The sequence below is a fragment of the Myripristis murdjan genome, chromosome 13 (genome assembly GCF_902150065.1).
Source record: "Myripristis murdjan chromosome 13, fMyrMur1.1, whole genome shotgun sequence".
In the NCBI taxonomy this organism is placed as follows: Eukaryota; Metazoa; Chordata; class Actinopteri; order Holocentriformes; family Holocentridae; genus Myripristis; species Myripristis murdjan.
This window is the reverse complement of record NC_043992.1, coordinates 22585354-22598195: the sequence shown is the minus strand read 5'-3', so window position 1 is coordinate 22598195 and position 12842 is coordinate 22585354. Positions and strand designations below refer to the sequence as shown.

Below are 12842 nucleotides of genomic sequence, written 5' to 3'. Positions count from 1 at the left end.
TTACTTCGCCCACTCGGCTCCATTTGAATCCCTGAGTCATGCTTCTCACGCAACAGGTTCAATGGGATGAGTTTGGGAAAGTGCACCATTTCCTGACTGACTTATCGTCATGACACACAAACTCCAAAACAAAGCAAATGAATGTGAAGTTTCTTCTGTGCGCAAAGGGAACAGAGCACATGTTGTACTTGATTATTCAGCTGTAAGAAGAGCTCGTCACGATTTTTTCCCCCCCATATGAACTCCATGAATTTGAATGTATGCATTTTGTTTCTAAATCTTTTTTTGGATCTTCCTTTGACAAGCAGGCCACATCCCAGGGCAGCTGCGATAAGAAAACCTCATACTGTGAGCGAGGACTGGACAGAATACTAAGCAGAGAAACAACACTATTGAGGGATGATTTTCAATTATAACTTTGTCACTATCATGAATTAAATATTTTATTGAAGCCGGATTGCTGCTGCTCATTATGTGCTGCATGTGCGAGATAAAAATTACCGTCGGAGATATGAAGGTTTAATTTACTCCATCCAGCTAATTGCTGTGTGAATGATTATATAATTATACTATATTTGTTTCCTGGATGTTAATGGCCAAATAGTTCTGTCAGTAATTCCTAACCTTGCTGATGCATTGTGCCTCATGGCTGTCGATGTGATCTGTGAGTCTGGTGGAGGAGAACATCTCTGGAGAATAATAGTACTTCATAGTGTGTGGTTTTGCCTGTGTGTATGTGTTTTGGTGTGTGTGTGTGTGGTTGTATTGTGAACCTCATGTGTATACACGTACGCAAGGAGTCCCCTGTGTTTATGTGTGTTTAAGTGCAACAGTGTGTATGTTCTCCATGTGGACTACACTTACATGCAGTGCGCAATTGTCCATACATGCATTTTTAATTGTGGCGGTTTGTGCATCTGCCGGTGTGTGTGTGTGTGTGTGTGTGTGTATGTGTGTCCTTGCTGTAGGGTACATGGCCTGTGGGATGCAGGGTTGTATTTTCTCTCCAGCCACATATTGCCTGATATTTGTTCTGCTCCTGTGAGATTACGCAATGCAGAGAGATGCTCTAGTTTCTCTCTGTAGCACCACATTCAGCAAACAGCTAAGGGTTGTCAAATACACACACGCTCCTAAAAAGAGGATGGATCTAGATCAGATGCATCTATTATTAACTACATCTCTCATTAGTAAAACATGGAATATGAGATCCCTGGTGACACATTACATCAACTTTCTCCTGATGCTATTCCATTAAGTCATACTGAGTATTATTGTAACAACACACTCTGGATTTGAAAAGTATTTCTAAGGATTCAGATTGTAATTATCCACATTTTTTGCCGTATGGATTTTCTTTCAGATTATTTGCCATTCACCATTATGAAGAACCTGTTTTGTATGAAATAGGCTGGATTAAAAATGAATTCATGAATTGAATGGTTGGTTCATTCAGAAGAAACTGAATTGTTTCATCACTGGTAGAAACAACATTTCAAGGTAACAGATAAACTCAAGGGAAACTCTGGACTCTTTATTGAATAGGCAGCAAATCTGCATGGTAATTTAGCTGCTTTTGTCCCTTATCAAGAACAAAATACATCCAGCTGCCAATCAGGATCATTTTTCCACACAGGTTATGGTGTACTCTATTATAAACCACCCTCATTGTGCAGACATAATGAGAATAGGATTTTTAAAAAGACTGGGGTACAATCCAGTTATCACTAACCAATCCGATTACATGGCACATCTCCGACTCACTCGCCACACTCCCATGTGGAAAACCTCCTTTCATATCCAGGAGTGATGCCTTCCCTCCAGTCCCCCTCCTCGGAGCCAAATGAAAGTGGCATTTGCACGCCATTCCCCATCATGCTTTGGACTCAACTTAATGAACAGAGCAGCCATACCTCACTTTTAACAAGCCACTCTGATTCTCGGGAATAATTCTCTTAAAGTCTATTCTGTCGATTCTGAGCTGTGGCTCTGTCTCGGAGAAATTAATGCGGGTATGAACAGCTGTCTGGAGACCCGCTGATTGTGTTGGAGGTTCAGACTCAGCCAATAGACCTCGCTGATTCACTGTGGCATTACTGCATGAGAGTGATTGCAGGCACCCATGAAGAATATCATCTTATCAAGAAGAAGCTCCATGTCCCTCGGGCTTTGGCAAAACTTTTATGAGACAGATTTATCCTTCCTTAGATCCTGCTGAGACTCGCTTGTTTGTCTGCAAGTGTTTGCAGGTGTCAGTGTGAGTGAGAGAGTGATTAAGCAAATACCTGCTATCTACAGTATGTCTATATTCCCGCCACAACAGGGGGTATTGTCACATTGACTGAGGAAAGCAAAACGGTGATAAACAGCTCCGATTGTTTCATGAGAAGACGATAAGTAATTCTTGTGGGATGGATTGTCTTTCTCCAGCACAATCGGTTTCTTTGGGCAAATATTAAGTGTGCAGAGATGGGGTGGGGTGGGGGTGTGAACACACACACATACACACACACACACACACACACACACACTGTGTAAGCTAATTGCTCTCATGTTTCCTAGCTACTGTAGCTATGGCAACACCTCTTGATCATTATGAAAAAATAGCTGCAAAACGGTTTCGTGCAACCTGCTGAGTGTCCATATCAGCTGGTCAGGGTGCTACATAACCTGCGTTATACCTTTTTTTCTGTGTGTGGATGAATATATGTCCATGGGGTGAGTGTGTGTGTGTGTGTGTGTGTGTGTGTGTGTTTGTGTCCATATGTGTAATCAGTGATGCTTTTGATGGCGATCATTGCAGTTTAACTTACTGAAAATATCAAACATTGACTGCTTCTAAAAAATAAAGTCTCGGCTGACATGTTTTTCATTGCATTGCAATTAAACCTGTAAGTGTCTCTCTTAGAGTTTGTATTTGGACATCTGGAGATCACTCTTCCTACTAATTTAGTGTGTGTGTGTGTGTGTGTGTGTGTGTGTGTGTGTGTGTGTGTGTGTGTGTGTGTGTGTGCTCTCTGGACATTAAAGAGATCCTCGGCAGCATTATCACAGTCACCTGTGGACATTAATTGGGTGATAAACTGGGATATTCTATTATCTGTTAGTATCAAACAGCTCATCCCCTATGCTCAAGCCCAGATATTACAGGTTTACAAGACAACTGTATGTTGAAATCCACCCCCCTTTAGCAATACATTTTTAAAAATAAATATGTCTATTGAAGATATTTTCAGTTCTCAGACCGCCCCCCCCCCCCCCCCACCCCGCCAGTCAAAAAGAAGTCAAAACATATGACAAACTGCAATGATGAAAGCATAATAAATATGTATGTTGCTTTCTGTTGCTTTATGTGATTATGTCTGCATACAGGTGCTGTGTTGTACAACCAATTTCAGTACTACTGACAATAAAGTTGTATCGTATCGTATCGTATCGTATCGTATACCTACTAAATTAAAACATACATGAGTTATTGTTTTAAAACGTAATTAGAAAACTATTTTGAAACCCCTTAAATTGTATTTAGTGTTGGTATCATCCACAAGGTGCAGTCATAATGTAATAACTAACCAGCATAGTACCACACTGGCTCTGCACACATCAAGTTTGTTCTTTTTACATTTTGCTTTTGTCATTTGAAAACCTCCAATTTTGGTGGTTCTTATGCTTTAACTGAAGTATTATTCCCCTATACTGTAAGACAAAAAAAAAATCTTTTGGTGTCATGAAATGCTTAAAAACACACACCGGATAAATTAAAAAAATTCACTGTGGTGAAGCTGAGAGCAAGACAGCTTTTTCTTAGTTTCTGAAAATCTGACATTTTTGAGCTAAAAGGTTTTCACCCAAAAGCAACAAACTGCTGAATAATCTGCAGTTAAACAGCAAAAGGTGCACTACGCAAAATTGCTGATGGCAGATTAAAGTGAGTACCCTTTAGACTGCACTGCTAAAAATGTGGAATAGGCATAATTTTATTGTTGAGTCTACCTGGGTCTCATCGTTGGCCCTACTCACTGATAGATTAGGTGCTTTTAGTCTAAAGGGTCCTCACTTCAATCAACCCTCGGCAATTTTACGTATTGCACTTTTAAATGATAATGCCCTCCTCACTTCATCACAGCCTTTTCTCGTGACACCTGCTGTTTATTGTTGCCACCTGCTCTGTGATATCAGGCTGTGTTTAAACAGATTGCAGCACACCTCAGGTTTCACACAACAGTGGCTGAAACACTGACAACATTCATCATTTTGTCTGGGATTCAGTTTCACTGCTGTAATCTGATAAATGATTGATTCCAATGGAGAAATTCTCCATGCGCTCTCCGCCTTGTAGAGAAGTGGCAGCTACAGATCTCTGAGCTGGGTGGGATTTAGTGGCGAGGACAAGCTGAAGGACACTTCAGATGCCTGTCAATGAGGGCCTTGAACCCTGTTTCTGATGAAAAGACTGTTTCTCTAACCACAAGGCCACCCTGCACCTTAATTGTCTGCATTTCATAGCTTCAAACAGTGTCTGAGTGGGTTTTCTGCATAATAGCACCAACATTATGAAAAGTTTAGATTTTGGAGAATGGTTTATTAGTTAATTCAGTTCATTTCAGTTCAATTTAAAGTTTTTGTAGTTTCTGAGCAACAAAAGTCATTGTAACCACAAGCTGAGTAAGTGCAGCAACGTTATTTCAGAATTACCGAAGTTATGGCTCAGTGACACAACACATCAAATCTGAAAAAGCATCTTCACGGTGAAACATTTAATCAGCCTGGCCTGTAAAGTTTAAATCATGGTCACGAGTTGGAAAATGCCATGTTAAAATGTCTGATCTAATATCACAGCTGCACCTGCTAGCATCAGGCACCAGCTATGTCAATAGACTGAAAAACCTCAGGATTACTAAATGTAGACATTTTTCCACTGTAAATGGATTAGATATGCAGTCAGTCCTACGGTGCAGTGTGCACTCATCATTTTAGGTAACTCTGAGCCCACAAGACCAGGACAATTTCTTACAGTTATGAGCATAAGCAAAGGTTTCCTTATACTCTAAAAATCAGAATGTGCACTCTCCATAAGGCTTAGTTAGCCATTTGTGTGTTCAGCTTCTTTCACTTGCATTATTTATGCCTTGCTAGTGTGGAGAATGAGATGTAACGTAGTTGTCACGTGTTTAGTTTGCGCCTCTAAATTAAATTATCCATTTGCTGAGTTTCATGTTTAATTCATGATGATGAAAAAAACAACAACTGAGGTCCATATTCTGCTTGCTTCCTGCACTGTTGCTTTTCATTGTGGTTTTATGCTGATGCTGGACTGCTTCGGTCCCTTCACTGCTACAAGTGCAATTATATTAAAACACAATGCCATCTCTTTCTCCCCCTGTGTGTGTATGTGTGTGTGTGTGTGTGTGTGTGTGTGTGTGTGTGTGTGTGTGTGTGTATGTGTGTGCATGTGAAGCAACTGTAGAGACTCACCCTGATCCCTTGACCAGGTTAAATTGGTGGCTTCAGTAGCTTAAGGGGCATGCTGGCTCCCCACCCCTGGCTGTATTGATCCTCCCTTCCTCAACAACTGACCCAAATTAGCAAATAGATCATTGCTACTTGTGCAGCGAATACTTTAGCCTCAGAAGATCTCTTTGTTCCATTTGTTGGCCCATGTGGGAATACAGATAAAGGGACTAATGTGGGTTATTATCAGCCGCTTAGAAGAAATTGATTCACATGGTTTGTCAGAGCCCAGGGCTTATGAGTTGTTTGCTACTGGAGAATAACAAGTAAATCCGCGCAGGGGCCTAGGCCTTCAATAAATAACTGCATAAACAGCATTGCCACCAAATTGTATAGCTACAGTATAAGCACTGTTGTTTACTGCCTGTGCCTGCTTTAGGCAATATCTGCCTTACACTAAAGACTGGAAAGATGGAAGATAGAGGGAGAATGACATATGAAAAAAAGGTTGTGAGCTGGACACAAATGTTTCCTGTACCCCTGATAAGCCACCGCTGTGTGACTCTAAGAAGTTTGATAAATTCGGCTGGTGCTCCCTGGTGCCATGTGAGTGGCGATAAGAGCAGCAGACTGTGTGAGGACTGGAGAGTGGCCTGCTGCGGCTGCTGGGACGACTCTGCCCCACACAAGTGTGAGGAAGTTTGATAGAGGCCTTACAAAGAAAAACCTGAGAGAGCTTAGCACTAATGAGCTATGACTCGGTCATGGAGAGAACAGACTGTTAATGACGTTCTGCCTGTCTTTGTCGTGGTCTCTCTTGTGCTCTCTCTCTCTCGCTCTCTCAGGCGTGTACACATGCACACACATACACAACCACAGTAACACTCACTCATATGCACTGGGGGATTCAACGTAAGTGTCTGTTCTCACTCTCCCCTGCATGGTAGTTGTTTTTCTCCGGGTTTGGTTAATGGCTGTTATGGATGCACATTACAACCAGGCAGCTGGAGCCACAGATAGCTGAAGTTGCACTGCTGCTGCTGTTTTGGTGAATTTACCGGAAGGAAGAGAGAGGGCAGGATTATAGACCTTCTTAAAGCCTAAGAAGGCTCTGTAAGCAAAGCAAAAGGCAACAAGGTGTCAGGCAGCAGTAAGCGCCGTAAGCTTGGCTTTGTCCTCTTTCACCTTCAACAGCCATGCCGGAATGTCCAAATATGTTCAATTATTGATGAGGGAAACCAGCATGAAGAGGGCTGTCAGGCTGCATTTTTGTCATTGCTGCATGGCAGGGAAAGAATTGAAATGCAAGTGTGTGTGTGCATGTGGGCGTGGGTGTGCGCACGCAGTCCTATTGTTTTCTATATGTGTATATGAGCATGCATATCCGTACAGTATGTGTGTGCATGTGTGTCTGGGGGGTATATTGTGTGAAAATTGGAGTGCTCCTGCGCTGAATCATTAAGACCAGAGGGTGAAAATGCAATAAAAGAAGGAGCAGAGCAGGGAGTGTAGAGGAAGGGGCTAACTAACAAAGCAATAATAGCAACTGAGGGGTGAGACAGAGAAAGCTGATCATGGAGACTTTGGGCTGCTTATGCACTTTCTTGTTCTTCTCAGTTTTTTAAGGACGATTCGCTGCAACACAGAGCTCATATAAAATGGGGCTGAATCCCTTGATACTATCCACTTTTGCAGAATAAGCTGGAAAAAAAATGACAGAAAGTGACTGAAAATGGAGGTGCTTCAGTAACAGTGCAAAGAAAAGAGCACCGTGCTGGAAGGTTGTTGCTCTATATGACAGCTGAGAAACACAGTTAGAAAATAATGTTTTTGTTATGGCTCCCTTTCTAACTCTATTTATTTTTTCCCCTTTTTTCAGTTTTTCATAGACCCTTGTGCCAGTAGCCCCTGTCTCCATGGAAACTGCAGCCGTAGCGACGGTGGGGAGGAGGCTTACACCTGTGAGTGCAGTGAAGGCTACGAGGGGGAGAGGTGCGATCAAATCCTATTGGACCTGCCCGCTGCCAACTGGGACCCCGCTACTCCGTCCGCCCCTGAACTGGCTACTCCCGTCGCCTCCACAACCACGACTGCCACTCAGCCGCAACAGCCAACCACTGCCCCCCCCACCACCTCACCGGCCCCTCCCACCCTGCAGCCATGGCAACCAAAGCCTGGGCAGAGGCTGCTGGTGGTGCCGTGGGAGGCAGAGAGGGTGAGACAGCTGTCACACTCCACTACAGCTGAGTTCAGACTGACTTGACATGATCAAAAGTTGCTTACTGTGGTGGAATATACCTTTAAAATGTGCAAAATAAAGATGTATGATGTCGTGTGTGTGTGTGTGTGTGTGTGTTGCAGGTGACTGAGGGACTGCATTGTGTGAGCCCTGAGCTGTGTGAGCTGACATCGGGAACCCTGACTCTGTCTCTGGAGGTGCCCGAGGAGACAGCAATTAAGTAAGATGCAGCTTTTCTTTTCCAGACTTCAAAAATGGCAGCCAAATTAACAAAATTTATCTCATTTTTAGGATGCCAAGTTCAAGTCTTGAAAGGCTGAAAGCAAGGCAAACAGCACCACACATTATTATAATGAAGCAAATGCAGAAACATTTAAATGGAAACTACAGCAAAGCACTTTTGTCTGCATATCGTATTTTTTTTTTTTTTTTACCAACTTTAAAACATATTGTGTAGCTTTGAATGTCAGTTCTTACACTGAGGGCAAATTCAAAGGAAGAATGACCCAACCATTTACTCCTGATGCAATCTGACAAGGTTTCCAGTCTGTGTCTTGTCACTCCAGTAAAATGGGACTGGATGTGTATTCGTATGTTGGGCTAAAACTGTCAAAAAAAATTTCATGAGAAAAAAGAATGCCCATATTGTTCCATTGTACTGGGTTGCTGGGAGACAGACTGGAAACTTTGCCAAATAACACAGAAACCTATCTGTATGGACAGATTACACCAAGGGTCAGTGGGAAAACATCTGTGGGTTTTTTTTTTTTTTTTTTTTTTTTTTTTTTTTTTTTGTATTTTGTATTTTGTATGAACTGTTCCTTTAATCTTCCCATAACCCACCTCTGGGACCTGAGTCACCCTATAACAGCATACTCACTATTTATTTAATCTTAATTTATCCAGAGAAAAGCTTCTCTAAGCAAGTTTGCTTCCTCCAGTCGGACTGTGAAAGGCCTGGTAAATAAGGGTCAATGCATAATGCAAAAGCGATGGTCAAGGTGAATGCCGGCTGTCCTCGACGCTGCCCCTCATTACAGATGAAAGGCACGACTCAGGGTCGCATCATCATCACAGACTGGCAGCTCCTAGCTGTGCGTTAATCAACTGCTGCTGATTTGTTTGTGGACTGTATAATTGTACATGATGCCTGAACGCACATCCAAATACAGGGCACTTATGCACAAACACAGCACTTCAAACTGAAGTACTCAACCAAAAGAGGCATTATTTTAGAGATAAGCTCTTATATCCCAAGGAGGCAAAAGATTCGTGTGTCAGAGAGCAAGAGAGGGGGAGAGAGAAAGACTGAGTATCTGTCATGCTGTACTCCGGCTGATGCAGTATGTGCTCATACGCTTTTGTCCCTCTTTTTCTTGTTCTTTCTTACCTGCTTTTTTCTCTCTTTTCTTGCTGTCTCTCTTACTCCATATTGTTTCCCTGTCTCTCCCTCACTTTAGCTGTTGGTCCATCTTGGTCTCTTTCACTCTCTCGTACAAATTGGCTGAAGTGCCGCTGAAAAATAGCCCTTGACCACATGGGCTGTTCACGAGGGTCATGGTGTTTCCACAGGGAGCAAATTTTCCTCCACAGAGTCAGACAGGAGCAGCCATTACTCACTAGACCTGACCACGGCAACAGGGTGGTGTAGCAGTGTGTGGGAAACACAGATGGCAAGTGAAAAGACAAATTTCTCCTTTGGGAATTGGTGGTGTATCCCCACTAAACCATGGAATATATAGAGAGGGTATTTTATTAAGCTTCTTAATTTGAATACCCTTACTAAGGTTGAGAAATATTAGAGAAGTTCACAGAGGATTGCCTCATTTATGAAACATTGCAAGCTTATTTTGTTATTTTCTTGCTGTTCCAGACATCTAACAAGATAAATCGAGTGCTCACCAACTCTTAAAATGTCATGTACAAAATATTAGAGACATTTCCTCCTTTCACAAAGAACACTGATAGGGTGAATCCAGGTAAAAGCCATCATCCCTCACTAATTTCCCCTCAATCAGCCTACACCAATCACAAGGAGGAGATCCAGATAAAGAGAAGCACTTGAGTTATAGCAGGATTTTTAAGCTTTGAGACAACTGGGTTGTGGATTGTGCAAAAAAGGGCTGCAACTAACTATAAATAATATTTTGTATATTAGAGTATTTTTTGACAAAGTGAGGTGCCATCTATTATTTACACTGTAAATATTTACAGCCTGCAACACCAACAGAAAACAAGGGCTCAGAGTGGTCGTCAATTAATAATGGATCATAGCAATAGTTATAAGCTTGTGGTTTGAGCCCAGCGATAGAAAAAACCCTGGGGAATCAGATTCTCTCTGTGGTTTTCCGTCTCCCTTTCTCTGTTCTGTCTTCTCTCTCTCTCACCCACCTTCCCTCTGCTCCTTACAACCAGAATTGTGGTGAATGCCAGCGGAGCTCCGGTGCTGTGGCGGGTGAGTGAAGAGGGTTTCCTGCGTTCCTCGATGCTGGAAGGCACCATGATGTGGTTCCAGCAGGCACCCGATGGACTGGTGCTGCCAGACCATTCCCTGCCCCTGGGACAAAACTACTTCCTCAGTAAGAGCCCTGCACTCTCAGACAGTATGACAGTTCATTAGAGGAACAATCACCCAAAATGCAAAGAAAAGAGCATATTTTCCCTTATAGCCCTAGTTGCAATCTATCCATCCAGATAGCTTTGGTGTGATTTAGTAAAGTTTCCAGTCTGCATCACAATGCAAAGATGCTGGACGGTAATTCATTTGTATTTTGGGTGAACTGTTCCTTTAGTGGTTTTGAAACAATATTTTCATGGCATTTTTGCCAGTGGGGGAAAGAGCAGCAACAAAGGTCATGAGCTTCACTCCTATCCACAGTCCTCTGCGGGCAGGGCAACACTCCCACTTATACAGAGGAAAATGCACCGTCAAACGTTGGTTCATCAACTATAGCTAAGAACAGAGAAACACTCCGCACTTCTATTTCATGACACAGGTGTGTAAGTGAAGAATGAGCAGATCAAAGCTGTAAATAAACTCTCGCACACTTCCTATCTTGTGATGCATCAATTATGATGTTTCAGTAGTAAACCTTCATCAGGAAAATGCTCAGTGACGATGGAAAGCCGTCCTAAACACACTCTGTCACATTCACCACGAGCAACAGAAAGGCATAAATACCAAACATCAATTCACTGTAACAGTCTCCAGTGACACATACAGAGATAAACAAGTAAAAAAGATTTGTAAAGTACCAAATGTAAATGTACCCCAAAAATTAATCAATAAATAATTAGAACCCTTCTCAGTAAATCTGAACAGGGACACACTAACATCCAAGTCGTTGGCTCATTAGATTTTTGTTTATATATATTAAGAACGCTTCTTATTATTTATTGATGACTTTGGGGTTATATTTATGATTGGTACTTTACAGAGGTTTTTACTTGTGTATCTTTTTATATGTTATTGGAGACATATTGGAGTCTTATAGTAAACTGATGTTTGGTATTTATTCATGCTTTTTTATTGTGTGTGGGGAGAGTGTTTGGTTGCAGACTTACAGCCACTCCCTATTTCCATCATCACCAACCATTTGCCTGATGAAGGTCTAGTACATCATCACTGCAAGTCAGACAATATCTACCACAGCACATTTGAAGAGCAAGGCCTCTGAAGCCAAGTTACTCCAAATGGCTCATTTAGTTGTGAGCCAAAACATCTGAAAATGAGTGAAATTAAATATATTTACTGCATTAATTCCTGAAATGTCACTGGGGAGAATCGCTCAGTATTTGCATATACGAGTCAGAATGGCATATTTGCATATTGGGAAAAAAAAAAAAAAACAGTTTAATATTTATACTGAATATTCCATCTGTGTTTGGATATGGAGCTTTCTCTCTCTCTCTCACACACACACACCCACTGATACACATACACACAGATGTTGTATTTATTGAGAATTTACACAATTGTGCCAAAAGGTTGTGGCGGCTGCAGCGGTGCTGGAAGGAGGTAATTGGTGTCTTGCTCTTTGGCTGAAGGGCTGGCTGACCTCTGGGTGTGCTCTCCATACCTGAATGCTGCTGCACTATGCTGCCCAGGCCAGTCTGGTGACCTTGACGTGTCGGCTAAGTCTCTGCCTTCGACTGGCTGCCTTGAGGAGAGAAACCACTGAGGAGTTAAATCACAAGGGAGAGGGAAGAGTGGGAGCAGAAGAGAGAGCTGAGGTAGATAAAGAGAGCGACTGATTGAAGGCAAGGGAAGGGAGGCACGAAAAGAGAGGAGGAGGATGAAAATCAGGAGGAGGGAGGGAGAGAGAGAGATAAGAGAAAGAAGGGAGGTGGAGATGAGAGAGAAAGAGAGGGAAAGATAGGATGAATGGAAAGAATGAAGGTCAAATTGCAGATAAGAGGCTGTGATAAGAATAAGAAAGCAAGATGGAGAGGCAAAGAGGAGCGGCATGGGTGTTTTTTGGCACGTCTAACCTGTTGTCACCGGTCAGACTGGGTAATAAATTAGTTGTACAGCCATGAGCGCTCGAGCCTGATGTGTGTGTACATGCCATGTGGGCCTATACATGTGTGTGTCTTGCACTATGCATGTTATATCTGTGGATTGCAAAGCATATCAGCGCAGAGGTTGGAGCAGCCACTGTGCATTTTTCTAGTGTCTATTTGTTTGTATGTGTGTTGGCTGTGTGTCTTCATAACTGCACGAGTGTGTGTATGTGTGTGTGTGTGTGTGAAGGAGCAGGAACCGGGCAGGTCCGACATTCGATGTCATTGAGCTGACTGTTGTTTGGTCAAGGGTGACCGAGGGCCACGCGCTCCTCTTCTGAGGACGTCTGATTGGCTGAGGAGCTCGCAGCGTCAGTGACTCATCATTGCCGGGCTCGTAGCTCATTGGCTCCGATCAGGCACCTTAATAATTGCAGTTAATGTTCAGCAAGATGCTATTTTTATCCAAGCTACCGTCCCGCTGTCTGCTCTGATCCAAGATATTACAGGAGATGTTAAGAACTTGGAAGGCCCGCAGAGACCATTTTGAGAGGCGCGCAATCTATTTTGGTCATGATCAAGATTTATTCACTTCTTTTCTTAACGCAGTTTAACCTCATGGGAGTTCATTTTTTCTATGGTTAATAGA

General features: G+C 42.5%; 1 protein-coding gene across 1 annotated transcript in view; it reads left to right on the top strand.

Annotated features, from left to right (window-relative positions):
• Window positions 1–12842, top strand: part of dner (delta/notch-like EGF repeat containing) — a 61766-nt gene that overhangs the window by 25339 nt on the left and 23585 nt on the right. Inside the window, exons 2-4 of the mRNA XM_030067147.1 lie at window positions 7331–7666; window positions 7813–7910; window positions 10106–10269. Coding sequence (XP_029923007.1) covers window positions 7331–7666; window positions 7813–7910; window positions 10106–10269 — 598 coding nt within the window. The remainder of the gene's footprint in view (window positions 1–7330; window positions 7667–7812; window positions 7911–10105; window positions 10270–12842) is intronic.